Source organism: Aotus nancymaae, unplaced genomic scaffold (assembly GCF_030222135.1).
Source record: "Aotus nancymaae isolate 86718 unplaced genomic scaffold, 86718_ANA_hifiasm-v0.15.2.pri h1tg000007l, whole genome shotgun sequence".
In the NCBI taxonomy this organism is placed as follows: domain Eukaryota; kingdom Metazoa; phylum Chordata; class Mammalia; order Primates; family Aotidae; genus Aotus; species Aotus nancymaae.
In genome coordinates, this window is record NW_026988418.1 from 14,035,163 (window position 1) to 14,052,964 (window position 17,802).

The following is a 17,802-nucleotide window of genomic DNA, read 5'->3' on the forward strand; positions in this document are numbered from 1 at the left end:
TTTTATTTAAATGTGATTTTCATTATAAGTTTTTCTTCATAGTAGTGATTATGGATCTCTTCTATAATACTACAGTCAGGAAAAAAAAAACTCACAAAGGTCTCCAAACCAAAACTTTAAGAAGTATTTGCTATAGTAACAACTATAATGTGGTAACAATATACCTACAAAAAATTATGGCATGTAGGCCGGGCATGGTGGCTCATGCCTATAATACCAGCACTTTGGGAGGCTGAGGTGGGCAGGATCACCTGTGGTCAGGAGTTACTAGCCTGGTCACCATGGTGAAACCCTGTCTCTACTAAAAAATACAGAAATAAATTTAGCCAGGTATGGTGGCAGGTGCCTGTAGACCCACTGCTTAGGAGGCTGAGGTGGAGAATTGCTTGAACACAGAAGGCAGAGGTTGCAGTGAGCCCAAATTGCGCCACTGCACTCCAGCCTGGGCGACAGAGCAAGACTGTCTCAAATTAAAAAAAAAAAATTATGGCATCTATTAAATTGGTAGATTTTAACTGGCAGCAAAATAGAAGGAAAGAGGCTAAGAAAGTCAATGTGTAAAACAAAATTTTCTATTCATCTGAATAAAGCTGTAGTTAGACATAGATTTTTAACTTTCCTAAATACTTTCAAGATAGTGTCTAATGATGCCACCTTGGATAGACATCCACTGTAGTAGCATCTAAAACAGGCTTATTTCTAGCAGAGAACAAAAGGGGAATTATACAAATGAATACAAATTAATGCTCTGTAAATGTGCCATTTAACTATACATTCAAGAGGTCCTGCAGGTATATAAAAATTCTAGAGTTGCTTATCTTTAAAATATAAAATGGAAGATCCATCTCTTTTATAGTATGTGATTTCTCTCTATAGAACAAAGTTCTTTTTTTTTTTTTGACACAGAGTCTCACTCTTGTCACCCAGGCTGGAGTGCAGTGGCACAATCTCGGCTCACTGCAACCTCTGCCTCGTGAGTCCAAGCGATTCCACTGCCTCAGCCTTGAGTAGCTGGGATTACAGGTGCCCACCACCACGCCCGGCTAATTTTAGTACTTTTAGTAGAGATGGCGTTTCACCATGTTGGCCAGGTTGGTCTTGAACTCCTGACCTCAGGTGATCCATCCGCCTTGGCCTCCCAAAATGCTGGGATTACAGGCGTGAGCCACTGCACCTGGCCCTTTTATTTTTTTTAACTACTTGCTATTAAATGGCTAGGCAAGGGAAATTCTACCAAAATTATTTAAGATTCTCCACATGGACAACTTGAAAACAATTCAAATTATATAAGTCAAATAGGAAATCATGGCACCTTGATTTCTAACAATGGAAGAGGTATCACATGTGCAAAATAGAGTCTTATTTTGAACACTGCCTAGCTCTCTCATTCCATAGTGTAATCCTGGATTTCCTCTGGAGTATATCTTATGCTCCTCTCTCAAAATACATAAAAAATAAGGTTTACGCTTTTCCAAGCAAAGGTATATAGCCTCCCAGAAACAAGCCTAATTTTCCTTTATACAGTCTTTTCTTGTTTTGGAGGAAGAAAATGTTCTCTTGGGAGCCTACAGTCATTTCAAAAGCTTTACTAGGAGGTTACTCTCCCAGCTTCTTCTGGAATTAGTCAAATCACATTTATTTCTTCACTGGATTCTTGTTAATCAACCCCAACAAACATTTGACTTTGCCTGTTATTTCTCAATTATTTAAACTTTGCGGGCATTTGACTTTTGGAGCATCAAGTTTCTAGGAAATTACAGTCATAACCAATGTGTGGAATAGCTATAGCCAAAATAGAAAAAGATTCTTTCCTTGCCTTCATCTAAATGGATACCATATATCTCTGGATACTGCGAACTAAAACTGTACTGGCATTTTTAAAAATTCTATTTTGAACTCTTAAGTGCAAATATAATTGGTTTTCCTCTGTCACTCATGGGACTTTTCTAGTATCATTATTTTCCAAAGTACCTTCTTTCCTCATGCTTTCTTCATTCTTTCCATCAAGTGTCCATGCTCAGTATTATTTTTCCTACTGCCCTCCCTCCACCCCCATGCATTAGCTATAAAGTAGATGTAAAGCTTGGTGTAAGTCCAAAAATTTTATGATCAAAATATATACTTAGCAAATTGTTTGGCTAAATCTTTCATGTATGATGAAAGATTATTACCACAATTCATTAGCAAATTATAGACTTTGAAATGTAGGCAGACAAATATTTGGCCCTGTATCAATCAATTTGGACCAGCTGGGTAGAAATTCACACAATCCCAGGAAACCTGGGAAGTGAGGTGCTCTTTCATTTTTCATTCACTTGAAACATTAAAGAAAAATTATCATTCTATAAAAATGTCCACTTTTCAAGATTTTAGCAAAGTCACTTTAGAATAGGTTTTATTTTCAGCCAATCACTACTTTAGTGACCAATAAACTGATCATTTTTCTCGCAATTGATTGTGGAGGAATAGTGCCTAATGCTAATGCATACAGGGGCACTCTAATATTTAGCCATGATAATCCAGTTTAAAAAGCTAAATATTTAATAACAGTTCTACTGCTTTTAAAAGGTGGGGGGCTGTGCTATAGACATTAAATAAGCCCAGAAACTAATTTTGCAGTTATTCATGATAAATAATATCATTAACATTCTCTCTCTGGGCCCCCCTAGCCTACTGACGTGACCCTGTACAAAGATTCTGATTGATCCTATGTCTGTCTGTTCTGGTTAAGCTACAAGGCAGGCCGTATATAGGAACAGCTGCACTTTGGGAGCAACTTAAAACAAATTTCATCTTAGTGGCATCTAATCCAGTGCTTGGTACAAGACTCATGGAAAAGTCAGTGTCAGAATTAAACAATGCCGGCTTTGCAGTGAGCAGATGCTTTTGCCTTGCAGCTGTAAAACCCTAGAACAATCCAGTACTCTACTGTCTGGTCACGCAATGACCACAAAGCAAGGAATACATTTTGTCATTTATATAAAATGTATACTACAAGCTTTTAATATCTTTTTTCTCTTAAAAAAAAAAGGTTTTCAAAATAATAATAGGAATATGCTGAGGGTAATAAGGTACTATACTATAGCCCTATATTGAGCAGTAATTTTTTTAAAAGAAAATTTACCACAAAAAGTATGTTTGAAAAAGAAAAACTCCTTGACTATATAACACTGAGTCATATACAAGACATATTAGACAAAAGAAAAGTTACCATAATCAGATGTTTTAAGAGGCTGTAATAACCTTTGGCATATAAAGATAAACATGTAAATACTTTTTTACATGCAGGCTTTACCTTAATATGCCTAGGCTTGGTACAGCTTATATTTATGAGCACTTTATATTCACTTACCCGCCCTTTGGTTTAATTCCTTGTGTGTGTGTGGTGTGTTTGTTTTACAGAGGGTTGGTGAGGAATAAAGAGGTTACTATTTCTTATTTCATGACTGGAGAATAGTTAAATGTTAAAACACTTCTCAGCTTAAGTAATGTGGTACTTACCACATCTGTGAAGAAATTACAGCCTTTCCCAACACATATCCTAGGAAAAAAAACCTTGTCGCTGGCATTCAGAAATCTAGGAGTTAATATTTTAATGCTGAAAAAGAAAAACCTCTTCTTCATGCATGAGGCACTGTCTCTGTGAAACCAAAGAATCAGCCAGATCTAAGTAAGTGACTACATTGTCATGTTCAATCCACTTCTGTAACTAAGGTTCTGGCATTAAAGATAGCTTTTTATTGTGCCTACAAGAAGGAAATCTAGTACCTTTACCTTTATTTTAAATGGTCTGCTGCAAAAAATTTTTTGCAGTGAGTTTTTCTTAATTATTCATACTTTTTCTTGAAATATTTTTCTCCCCAAGGATATCAATTCATTAATGCTTCATTACTTATAAATTTCATTGGATATCTTGCTGGTGGAAGGTTTGGGAATTCCCCTTATATCCCTCCTCACCCTATAACTTACATTTCAATGAGCAGTCCCAAAGTATGAGTACATTAATATGAATTAAATTTTATTTTAAATATCAAAAAAAGTATGTTACCCTCTTAAATGAAGTCTTTAAGAAATAAAAAAGATTTTTGTGGCTGCTTGTGCATTTCCGTGTTTTATTTTCTAAAAATATAATTAAAACTTATTGATATAAAAAGCATATTGATGCAATATGCCTTTTAAAATATAAATTCCAGACATTCATTTGAAGAAATGATCTGAACTTTAAAAAGACTATGAAACATTTACAATTATCATTATGTACTATTGGTAAGATTTTGTTGTATTCTTTGCTAATAGCTATAATTAAAATAAACTGGAACACGGTGGGAGTAATATATGCCATCAAACAAAAGTAAACAATGCCACTAAAATATATCACAAGAATTAAACTTAGAACTATAACAACATAAAAAGCAAGTGAGGTATATTCTAAATTTGATTTCTTGTATCCTAACCCACATAGTTTACAATAAGAATGAATTATTTTACAGTGTTAGTATTCTAAATTATAGTACTACAAGCTTTAAGGACAAGAAATAACTATAAATTTGCACAAACTGCATAGGCTTTTTTTAAATCTCATAACTTTGATTAATAATCAGAATTATAACAGAACTGTGTGAAAATATTTTGTTTGAAAACATATTCCAAATTATTATTAATTATACAACTGTAATTCACATTTAATGTACTTTATTACATTACATATTTTTATAGGACCATCTAGAGACTTGCAAAAAATGGTCGGCTCAAATGAATGGTTCCCTTTTAAGTGCATTTTATTCTTTTAGGTTCATACAATAACAGCAATATATTTTTAAAGTATATATTTTACTCAAAAAATACATAAATAAGTCACAAACCAAACGCTAACAGATGTGTGACTTCTAATTAGTTATAATAATCTCTGCTTCAATGCCATTAGAATGAGCCTTTCTTTTCTTTTGAAAACTAAAAAAGCTTTCCTTTGAATTTTAAACTGTCAGGGTGCTTCAAAGTCAATGTACAAAATCTGCTTTGATTAAAATTATAGACATCTACAGTGATAACTTTATGAAAGGAAAATATTAAATTATAATTATCCTAAACAGACACAGTCTTGTGAAACTAACCCTACATTCATGTTAAAACACAAAGAGTTGAATATAATGAATTTGATTCATCCTCGGACACAAAGCTTCACCACAGTAAACTCAGTCAACTGTTGCTCTTGCGCCTATATTCATGGTGCTTAAATAGCGCACTTTAAAACAAAAAAAACTCCAATTGGCTTTTCATACATCCACCCTCCCCAAAAATAACGCACTTGAAAAACTCAAATGATATGAAAGGCTTCAAGGCCTCTTTTCTCCCTTTCATACCCCTCCTTTTTTTTTTATTTCTGTTTGCAGTAATCTGCCTTTCTCTTTCTCATTGCTACAGAGCAAGCGAGGAGGCTCAGAGCTTTGAAAAGGGGGCTCAATGTGTAATGGGTCCACTAGAATTAATTTACTTGCACCAAATCCATTGAGCACAGAGGTTCTTCCCCCCACCCTTCTCAAATCATTTGGAGTCGAACGCAGCCCCCGGCCTTTGTAATTCTAGTAAAGCACTTAAAGTGCACAGTAGGTGTTCATGAGGACCATCTGGTCAAAAGCAAAACAAGCTGCTGATTTTGCCTTTGAATAGAATGAAGCAAGTGTGAATTAGTCTCTTCAATTAGCACTATTACAACCTGTCAAGTGCATATTGTAAAACAGGATTATTACAGTATTGGTCACCAGTGCAATTATTTACTCTCTGCCTTTTCTTGCATATAAAAAAATCTTATGTTTATTAGCTTCTGATAACTGAATGTAATTTCTCTTAACCCAGGCATTTCAAAACTATCAACACAGAAATCACAAATTATAAAAGGTAGTCGGCTATGATGTTTGATACACATATCTTAACTAACAAAAGGCTAAAGACTGTCTTTAATTCTTAAAATTTCATTGCCTCTGTCTTCTTGAAATGTAGTTAGACAAATACTTATATGGGTCGAAAAAGATATCCAATCCAGATTATTCTAAAGTACTTCTAGAGGGGGATAAAGACTTGTCAGTTCCAAAGAGCTGCATTATAAATATTAAATTTACTACCTCAGGGGATAATCTATTAAGAATCACAGGAAACCTCAATATTTATAAAATGATTCCTACTGATTTATTCATTTGAAGTGGTATGATTTCAACAGATCTCAATTTCCAAATGCAACTTGAAACTAATAATATATATGCATATTTAAAAGAAACACATAATCTTCTTTTCTGAAAGTTTGAATTCACTGCCCAGTTGCAGAAGAAATTATATCTCTTTTATTCTTGCTAAAATGTCACTTATGATTTCAAATTTTGAAAAAAATCAAACTATAATATATGTTAATTAAATTGGTTCATTATAATTGATCCAATATATGCCATTTATCTTGCAGTAAAAACAAACCACTTAAACTTTTAATTAAATAAGCATACAACTTAATTTACCCTCTTGCATATGCACATTCTCAGTTATCCTACTCTTATTTCAGTTCTGTGCCTGCAACCCCAAACCTCTCCATACTGGAAAACAAACAAACCAAAAAAACACCCAAACACCCAATACTTAAAACATTTACAGAAAGGCCATGTTAGTTAAGAATGTATATTCAACCCACTACTAGAACATCAATAATTAACATAATTTGTAAAAGACTACATATTTTAATTACTGTTACTGGCCACCAGCATTAAAGGAGAATAGTTCAAAACATTTGACATTAGTAAAGCAAGTTAAGAAAAAGTAGCAAGTAGAAAAATAGACACAACACACAAAATCTGACATTAGGTTCAAATGTTCAGAATCATTTAGCTTCATGATTATGTAACCAAGATTATTTTTAAGAATTGGCATAATCTATGTATTTAGTTCTTTCAGTTCCTCATACTAATTCAACTCTAATGGCTTCCCACTTAATGACTAGTTTGTACAATGTCGTACTAGTACTGAAATGTTTTACTACTCCCTAAGATATATCTTTACGCGTTGTCAATTTTCCCCTTTCATGCCATTAAGAACTAAATCAACATTAATAAGAACAGTGAGAATTCTGGGGTAAAGGGAAACTTGGGAGAGGATTTAAATAATTCCAGTAGCTATGCATCATGCTTCTTGATATAAGAGATAAGTAATACTCCATGATTCTGCACTAAGAATACTTAGGTTTCTTATTGTTATTCTGGGTCATGTGTATATTCCTTAAATTTATATAACACATTCAAAGAAAACAATATTTTACCTAACAGAAGCTTTTGCAGTAGTAAGACCGATAACAAAGAATCAGTTTCCAAGAAAAGTTGGCTTGATTTCAGGGACTTCATATCCTTTTCCACACCTGGGTTTTGGATTTGCTGAAAGCAAATCAATCTTTTTTTCCCCTTAATTTAACCCATCCCAAGTGCATTTGTAACCACAGATCTTTAATAGCATTAGTGAGAATTACTAGAATCTGCACAATAAACTGTTGAAAAATCTGAATTCTCAGCATAAAAAAATTCATTAAAATAAGGTAAGCCTGTTTAAGGAAATTCACAATTTTAAAGTGTGACGAATAGATAATTTAGGACCCAAAAAGGTCAAAAAGACAGACTATCACAAAGTTACTGTCACATTCATTGATGATTTTTATAAGCTGTTTTGCCATAATGGAAAAGGTAAAAGATTTTTCGTCTTAAGACTAGTTGTAACTCTCTCCATTCTGACCTTTTTATTCTGTCACTGCTTTTTCCTCAACTAGGAGGATAATGTAAGAGGAAGGATTTGTACAGAGCTTTAAAAAAACAAAATCAAATGAAAACCCTCAATAACTAACTGGCTTAAATTAAAATCTGGAGCACCCAAAGGACACAAGTCACGCATTGTGAGGCAGCAGACCACAAAGCCAGAATGAACAAACACTTGTACAACTCTTGGTTTATCATCACTAACTTGGAATGACCATATGGTCATTGAATAGTTTATTTGAAATTCAAACTGCATTTTAGTTCTATTTCCTAACTCATATTTTTTAAAAATCTACTTTGTTCTAATTAAAAGTTGAAATCATAGTGCCTTTTTCAATCCTATTTCATTTAATAGCAGTTTCCCTCAGGGTGAAAAATAGTGCAAAGCTTTCTTTTTAAAATGCAAGGCTTTCAAAAATTAAAAAAAAAAAAAAAATGAGCAGGAATTTTTGTTTTGTGTTTCAAACATTTTTTACTTTCCCTCAATTATGTTAGTCAGAATTTATTCTTGGACCTATTAATACTGAAATGAAATTCTTGAAACTGGTGACAGAGATTAATTTACAATTTAGCATATATGGCATAATTAAGCATTCACATTAATAAAAAACAAATACTAGCATTATAAAACTACAAAATTGTTTCACGATTATATTTTTATCTTGATGTAATCAAACGAACTTTCCAATCATGCAACAAGAAAAAATGTACAGACTTTAGTGTCATTGTAAATTGAATGGCTGTAGATAAGAACATCTTGTCCTTCACCTAAAACCACCCCGTCCATTCCACAAGTTGAAGCAGAAAAGTCACAGAACTAGGCCCAAAGAGGTGACCCACATCCTTTATCTATGTTGTACAGACTAAAAGAGCCTATGTGTAGCTGTCTACTCACAGAGAAGCAAGTGACATAAGTAGCAATTGCATTTATTTGTTACTAGCAAACTAGCATTTAAAAACATTATTTTAAATTAAAAAGGGAAAAAAAGAAAAAAGGAGAAGAAACCAAACTCTTGACAAGGAATACATAAGAATATCTGTCTTGGCAAAAATATTTCTGGAACATTTAAAAAATGACATTTAAAAAATGGTATAAAAAAGATTAACTGTTTTTAAGTCCTTGAAGCTGAAGATATATTTGATAATCTAAATAGCAGGCCATGGAGAACAGTTTCAGCCAACTGTGGCACACAATGGCACATTTACAGAATTTTAAATATTTCTTTTTAATAATTGATGTAGTCATTTTGAATCATTCTGCATAGGATATCAGGTGTGAGCAGATTGCATTAACGCTGCTTAAACATTTCAACTTGTCAGTATGGCCAACTCGATTTCGGAAATATTTGCAGTATTTTCCCATCGAAACAGTAATAAAGGTAAAATAAATATATGCCACTACTTTATAATCACCGAACATTAATGAATATTTTATGTCTTTTTAAATCTCCCTGTTTAATTTAAAAGGGTGAAATTAAGTCTCCTCCCTGCAATATGCCAATTATCTGTAAATCAAACAATAACTTGGCCATTATGCTCCTTTTTGTTAATATAAGAGAAGCTAATTTGAAAACACTGAATGGCATTTTTAGGCTATCTACTGAATAGTCCTTTCTGCCCTCTTGTGGGAGAAAGCTGAAGCACACCCAAATAACAGAAACTGGGGGTAGGGGTTGAGGGGGTGGCAGCAAAATTATGGCTAGAAAATTCAATCCAAAGGAAAAAAGGCAAACTATATTTATCCATCATGCATTATACTAATTTTCAATTTTAAAAAGTCAGCAACAAAATTAATTTACCTATTATCTTTGCTTTGAAAAAGGTTATTTTAAATCTAAATTTCCTTGTTTAATTATATTCACATACATAATTTACATTTTACTATCCTGTGAAATTTCAAATACTATAATAACTATGAGATGGAGCCATAGCAAAATATTATTTCCATCAGAAAAACACAAATAATTCTTCAAGGAATTAAATTTTTTAATTTAGAGAATAAAATATTATGGAGGCTGAAAATGAAATCACAATTTATACATTTTAAAGTCCTGGAAAAAAAATCAAGTAATGCAAACCTATGATTCAGTTTAGGAATCAGATCAGAAAAAATTTTAAAGACTTTTGCTGCTAGTCAACAAACTATTCAAGTAATCAAAGAAAATAAACTGAAAGCAATGAGTTATTTACGTCAAATTCAGAAGCTGAAATTCAGTGACACAATGTAAAAAAAGAAAACCATTAATAGTCTACAGAAACAATTCATATACTTCTGAAAGAAAACATTAGGGTGAAAATGACTTGTTCTTTGAAAATGACATTGATTATTTTAAGCAATGTAGTCTAAGAAAAAAATTATAAAATAATCCAAAATTAAGGATGATTAATTCTCTTCAGAGAAATTAGTAGACAAATGACTGTTGCTTTCATAACTTATAACGTGTAATATGATATAGTCATCATTTCAGTGTTTGCAAACACAAGTGCTGTCATAGCCTTAAATGTTCCCCTCACCCTCCATAGAGAAAAATTACTAGCTTTAGGTGGGTGGGGCCCAAGGCATACCAAGAAGGTACCACTTCTCTCTTGGGGTTGGTTCTCTTTTGAAAGAGTGGCCCCGGTTGGTTATGTTGAAGAAAATATTGACACTATAAGATAGTCTCCAGCAGCATCTTAGGAATACTGCTCAAGGCCAGGATTGAGCTGCTAAATTCCTTTTAGAAACAGGGTATGAAATATAATTATTTGAGAGCAATCTTTCAAATAAAATAAAGGATCCTCCAGAATGAATGTTGTCAACAATTTCCAAATTAGTATTTTGAATAATTACCATAAAACTATGAAATATGTTACATAATAATCAGTTATGTTTAAGCAGTGTTTCAAGTTGACTAGTTTAAAAATTATCTAGAGTTCCCATTTACATCTTTCTTTCTGGGTCAAGTCATTCAGTATATCTACAGTAATCATTGATGCTCCAGTTAATTAAAATTTAAGAACCCAACAATGAAACATAAAGAGAATTTCCAACCAGAACAGATAAGCCCTCTTTAACAGGGTCAACATTAGCTATAATGAGCTACCCTTATTTCTTAGCTGTGAGACATAACTCACCTCTTGAATAGTACTGCTTCCTGAGAAGTTCAGGTTGTACTCCCGCTGGACTTCTCGGTGGGTGATGATCAGCATGAAGTTTTGATTTAATGACTCCTGCAGGGCACTGAAAGGGTTGAAAGAAAAACAAGGAACTTAGAGATGAACAAGTTCTAGCTTGCTTTACAGCTAGCTGCAAAAACCCCAGGAGTACCCTAACCTCCACACAGGCATGTCCGGGCCCAATGTTATCATATTTTCAGCTCCTAAAGGCAAGAGAACACACTGAGAACAACCAAGGGGAGCTAACCTGTTAACTCTTTCTCTACAAGGTGTTTTTAAATTTCAAGTCTAAATGCTTTGTATACTTAAGAATTTTCTACAAGTCATATGCTAACTCATAATATCTGCATATGTATCTCCTAAAACAAAACTGTCAATTACATCCAAATATGTTACTAAAATGTATACTCAAAGACTCTGGTTCAGTCAGGCGCAGGTTTCACCATGTTTGCCAGGCTGGTCTTGAACTCCGGACTTCAGGTGATCCGCTCGCCTCGGCCTCCCAAAATGCTGAGATTACAGGAGTGAGCTACCATGCCCAGCCCACCCCGGAACATTTTATAAAGGGAACTGGTAAGATCTGACTTACATTTACACTTACACAAGATTATTCTGGCTGCTCTGGCTACAGTGAGCAAAGACTGGAGAGGAGAGCAGATAGGAGGTTGGTTCAGGAAAAAAGTGATGGTAGCTGGCTGAGGCAGGCGGATCACAAGGTCAGAAGTTAAAGACCAGTCTGGCCAATATAGTGAAACCCCGTCTCTACTAAAAATACAAAAAATTAGCTGGGTGTGGTGGTGTACGCCTGTAACCCAGCTACTAGGAAGGCTGAGGCAGGAGAATCGAGTGAACTGGGGGTGGGGGGAAGGAAGGTGGCAGTGAGCCGATATCACGCCATTGCACTCCAGCCTGGGGACAAGAGTGAAACTCTAGCACCAAAAAAAAGTGATGATAGCTTGGAGTAGGGTGGTAGAGGAAGAGATGAAAAGCTGTAAAGTTCAGAATATATTTTAGAGGTAGAAGTCAGACCACTTACTGATAGATATGAGAAAAATGTAACCCCAAGGTTTCTGGCGTTAGTAAATAGAAGAATGGAAGTACATTTAACAAGAAAAAGTGGAGTAGTGGCAGGTGAGGTGAAGAAATTGAGAAAGAAGTTTTGGTTCAAAGTTTGAGATGTCTATCAAGATGTTTTGAGATGTCTATTAGACATTTTGAAAAAAAATATCATGTACAGTTGAATATGAGAGTCAAAGGTCAAGTAAGAGAACCCAGAGCAGGAGAGTCAGTAGCATATAGTCAGTTTTTAGACTTCGTGGCCAAAACAAATCACCTAGAAAAAATAAGTGACATCGAGAAAAGAGAGGCCAAGATGGAACCCTAGGGCATTTCAGTCATTTGAAATCAAGCAGAGGAGAATGAGGCAGTGTAAAAGAGATTGATAAATCATCACTGAGAGAAGAGAAAAATCAAGAAAGTATAGTATAAGGGAGCCAAAAGAAATGACTGTTTCAAATAGGAGGGCAGGATCAATTATGCCAAATGCTGATGAGACATTAAAGGTGGGAAGGACAGAAAAATGACCATGTTCAGGAAACAGTAAAAAGCTCAATGTGACTATAGTAAAGGCTGTGTGAGAGAAGTCTACTGGGAAATGAGGCCCAAACAATAGATGGGGTCAATGTTCAATATATATATGCTGAATGAATTTGGGGACAGAAGTGGCAAGTAATGGAAAGACTTATTGAAGTTTCAAGGCCTTCCATAGGTACATCTACTTTACGACTATTCTACAAAATGTGCCTTTTTCTCTAGAGCTTGGCTGACATGCCCTCATGTCAAAAACATGCTCACTACAATCTTTGTTCATACTGTTCTCATCCTCCTTTCCTTTACTCCCTTCCAAATACTGCACAACTTTCAGATCACCTTTCAGGCCTCTACTTGCATTTACTAACGACCTTCTCTTCTCCTCTGAATTCCTATCACATATTTTATTTAACAATTATAGCTCGTCTTATACAGTTTGCTTTCCTTCATGTGTGGACACCCTGAATTCTAGACCATATGTTTTTATAACTGATTATCAGGATATCCCTTAGAAAGTAGCACACTAGAAGGTGATTCAATTCAACTGTATAAAGACTTAAGAAATACTTCTGCATATTCTGAACTGCATATGAAGAACTACTGATGATCATTTTTTTAGCCTATCTGAGGTTTCATTTTACTCACAAAATTGTACTTCTGAAAGGTTAAGTAACTGCCCCCAGTCATCAAGCTACAAAGAGGTGGAACCCAGTTCCTAACCTATACTTCATTCTATGTTCTTCAAACCTGAGCATCCTACCTCCCAAAAGGCTGGGCTGCTGGGCAACACTAGGTGAACAAGACTCCTGTCTGCTAGAAGTTTACCACTCATTCATTCACTTTATAATTATTTGATTCCTATTATTTGTAATAATACAGGAATAAAAGACAGAAATCACTGACCTCAGAGAGGCTCTAGAGAAAAACATCAAACAGAAGTTAAGGTTGTGGAGAAGGGAGAACACTTGGAAGTACTATGAATAAAAATTGATAATAATTTGATAAGTAGATATGAAAGATGATTTCAGACCTAGAATAATTTGAACAGAAATGAAGATGGGGGAATATTAAGAAACGTGTAGAAAGCCATGAGGAAGAAGTATAAGAGGATGTGAAGAAGAGTCTGTGACAGAGAAAACCTTAACAATATTAAAGACCTACATTATGGAGGGCTTCAAATGCTAGGCTAAGGAGTTCAGAGTTCCAGAAGTCTTGATAAGCACATAGATCTTCCGTTATCTTTACATATGAATCTATGCATATGTTTAATATTTTTAGTGCTTGCCTTTATGCAATTTCTTATATATGTTTCTTGACCTTGACTGGCAGACTTGTGTAATAACTTTGCAAACACATTTGCCAGGACCAGTTTGACTGCCAAACTACTTTGGAACACCAACTTTGTCTAGTTCTACAAATTCCTGGATAGCTGTGGAAAAGGGTAAGTTGGCAAGAATAATATTTATGGCTTTATTCTGCTTGGGAGTCATAAAGCCAGATCTGAATCCCTGTTTCACTACTTGCTAGTTCTTTGACCTTGACAAGTCAATCATTCATTCTTTCAACATATTTATTGAGTGTATACCACAGACAAGACCCTATTTTCGGCACTTAATTACTCTGCAAATTCTTAGAAGAAGAAGATAATACTTCCTTCATAGAAGTATGAATATTACATTTAAAAAGCCAAGTGGGAATTTTTATTGCACATAAGTTATAAGGTGAGCTATTACAACCTATTGAAAATAGAACACTTTTGAAGGGTACTCATACTTTAAAATCTTAGTGATAGTGAAACATCAGCAAAAGGATCAATAGTGTTTTTGTGGCAGTTACTTTTCATGTTTTAGTTCTATCCCATGGCAGGAGTTCATACAGAGTAAAACCTTGTTCTGATCACTGAACGTAATTGTATATTATCCAGACTGATACTGGTTTTTTTTTTTTTTTTTTTTTTTACATAGGTCTTGTTTGGGGCTGATTCTACCACATTCATGCTCCTTGTGAGAACAGTTTGTTGGAGCAGTCAGATAAGGGTATTATCTTTAAACTTAGACTCTAGCCTGATCCATTTACTTAGCCATTAATAATAGTGACTAACAATAAGTTCTACCACATATCAGCCACTAAGAGATTCATATCATTATGAAGTTATTATCATCATTTCCATTTTACAGATGAGGAAACTGATGCTAAGTTACTTGCTTAATCAATGTCATATAAAAAAGTACCAATGACCTAGGTCTAACTTCAGAGATTACACTCTTATGATTAGACTTCCAGGTACCAAGGAAAGGAACACAGTAAAATCATCTATCTGCCCTCACTAAGTCTAATGAGGGATGGGCAAAGCAGCAAACTTACAATTCACATATTGTACCCTGTGCTTCTGAACTCTAATACCTATTTTCCCTAAAGCACTATGGAAACACAGAATAACAACTAAATTAGACTGGTGATGTTTTCCACAGAAACTGGTATGTGAGCTGTGTAAGTTCTGTTTTGTGATGACTATGAGGGGAGGGGTTAGTGGGGAAGACTGTAAGAAATATACCATGGTTGCTGGGCTTGGTAGCTCACACCTGTAATCCTAACACTTTGGGAGGCAGAGGTGGGTGGATCCTTTGAGGCCAGGAATTCGAGACCAGCCGGGCCACAAGGCGAAACCTTGTCTCTAATAAAACTACAAAAATTAGCCATGCATGGTGGTACACACCTCCAATCCCAGCTACTCGGGAGGCTGAGGCACAAAAATAGCTTGAATCCGGAAGGCGGAGGTTGCAGTGAGCTGAGATCACGCCACTGCACTCCAGCCTGGTCAACAGAGAGAGATTTTGTCTCAAAAAATAACTTTTAAAAATGCCATGGTAATCTGTATAATTTGCAAAGACGTTTTTGCTAAAATGTTATCTAGGCAAACTGATCCTAGCTTCTAAAGCTAACTATGAGATGAATCCTCAGCTGCAGCATCCAGAGGCAATTTTCTCCCACACAGTGCCCCCTAATGATTGGTTATGATAGCCATGGTTAAACCACCTTTGAGCAGTCTTTTATCTTCAAGTTGACTGGGCCCTGTGGCTCACGCCTGTAATCCCAACATTTTGGGAGGCCTAGGTGGATGGATTGCTTGAACCCAGGAGTTCTAGACTAGCCTGGACAACAAGGTGAAACCCAGACTCTACAAAAAATACAAAAATAACCCTGACGCGGTAGCTTGCACCTGTAGTCCCAGCTACCCAGGAGGCTGAGGAGGGAGGACCTCTTGAGGATGGGAAGCAGAGGCTGCAGTGAGCAGAGATCACACCACTACACTCCAGCCTGAGTGACAGAGCCAGACCCTATCTCCAAAAAAAACAAGTTCATGCTACTTCAACTTTTGATCTTCAGGGTCAAAAGGATGAGTGTTAACCAAAGCCGGTAAGAAATAATGAAACCACTTAAAAAAAAACCTGCATATTTTCTTTTTCTTTTTATTGAGACAGAGTCTCACTCTGTCACCCAGGCTGGAATGCAGTGGTGCAATCTCAGCTCACTGCAACCTCCACCTCCAGGGTTTAAGTGATTCTCCTGCCTCAGCCTCCCTAGTAGCTGGGACCATAGGCACACACCACCATGACCAGCTAATTTTTGTATTTTTAGTAGAGACGGGTTTTCACCATGTTGGCCAGGCTGGTCTTAAACTCCTGACTTCAGTAATCCCCTGTCTCAGCCTCCCAAAGTGTTGGGATTACAGGGATGAGCCATCACACCTGGCCTAAAAACTGCATGTTTTCTTTTAGAGGGAGAAGAAAAGATATAAGCAAATGTAGAACCTTAAAAAAACAAAAACAGAGACAAGGTCTTGCTATGTTGACCAAGCCAGTCTTCTCCTTCTCCTGGATTCATGCAGCCTCTTGAGTAGTTGAGATGACAAGTGTAAGCCACTGAGCCTGGCAAATGTAAAAACTTTGGAAATATTTGCATTATGAACAAGGACACAATTTGGTTTCTACAAACAGAAAAAGACTATTAAAACTAATTGTTCTTGCTCTACCCTCAGACCCAGCCTGAAGATAATATTTCAAATATAATCAGAATCATATACTTTGTCCCTGGGGCTCCAGTGCTATTTGCAACAAAATAAAAATGAAAGCATTATTAAGTACCTAGTATGCAAAGTGCTACCCATTTTCATATACATTACCTTATAATTTTTCTAGACTGTTTCTTAATTTTAAAACTGAAAGTGGTGGGGTGGGAGCCAAGCACAGGGCTGTGTGCCTGTAATCCCAGCTACTTGGGAGGATGAGACAGGAGAACTGCTTGAGTTCAGGAGTTTGAGACGAGCCTGGGCAACACAGGAAGACCCTATCTCTAAATCAATCAATCAATCAATCAATCTGGCATAAGGGGTAGGGAGGAGTAGCATGTAATAGAAGGAACTATAAAAATATAGATAACTAATTTAAAATTCTCAGTACTATTACTTAAACATTAATACCTAAGTCATTAACAGTTCTAGAAATCATTTTAGTAAAACTTCTTTTCTCTACTCTCTTCTTTGTCCACAAGTATTAGGATTCCAATGCTCTTTCTTTCTTTTTTTCTTTTTGAGACAGAGTCTCGCTCTGTTGCCAGGCACCAGGCTGGAGTGCAGTGGCACGATCTTGGCTCATTGCAACCTCTGCCTCCCAGGTTCAGGCAATTCTCTTGCCTCAGCCTCCTGAGTAGCTGGGACTATAGGCGCACGCCACCACACCCAGTTGATTTTTGTATTTTTAGTAGAAACGGGGGTTTCATTTTGTTGGCCAGGATGGTCTCGATCTCTTGACCTCATGATCCGTTCGCCTCGGCCTCCCATAGTACTGGGATTACAGGCATGAGTCACCGCGCTCGGGCCCCCAATGCTCTTTAAGTAGCAGAATGTCCATCTAGCTATGCCTGGGAAGATCCCATTCAAATTTAACTATGAATATTTATCAGGAACAGAGAGGTTACCTGTAAAATACCAGCCTTCTAATGAGTACCAATGTAATTTTAATTCACTGGCTTAGTTTATCCATTTTACATACCCCTCCACATTTTTAAAAAAAGGGGTAAATCAGGTATAGCAAATTTTAAAACATAGGCCCTAAAATAAATATGAAGCTCTAGCACAGGTATTTTTATGCATTTGAACATACAAAGCCATTATATTATTAGCTTACATATGTCAAGTATTGATAAAATCAGCAGCAACACTAAGAAAATAAATGTAGCACTCTTTGTTGTCTTGACTGACTTTATTTCTCATTCAGAG

The 17,802-nt window shown here is 35.6% G+C and overlaps 1 protein-coding gene across 1 annotated transcript in view; it reads right to left on the reverse strand.

The window, feature by feature from the left end:
* The window catches only part of FAF1 (Fas associated factor 1), a 535,243-nt gene that overhangs the window by 284,937 nt on the left and 232,504 nt on the right, over nucleotides 1–17,802 (reverse strand). Inside the window, exon 7 of the mRNA XM_012434603.3 lies at nucleotides 10,893–10,998. Coding sequence (XP_012290026.1) covers nucleotides 10,893–10,998 — 106 coding nt within the window. The remainder of the gene's footprint in view (nucleotides 1–10,892; nucleotides 10,999–17,802) is intronic.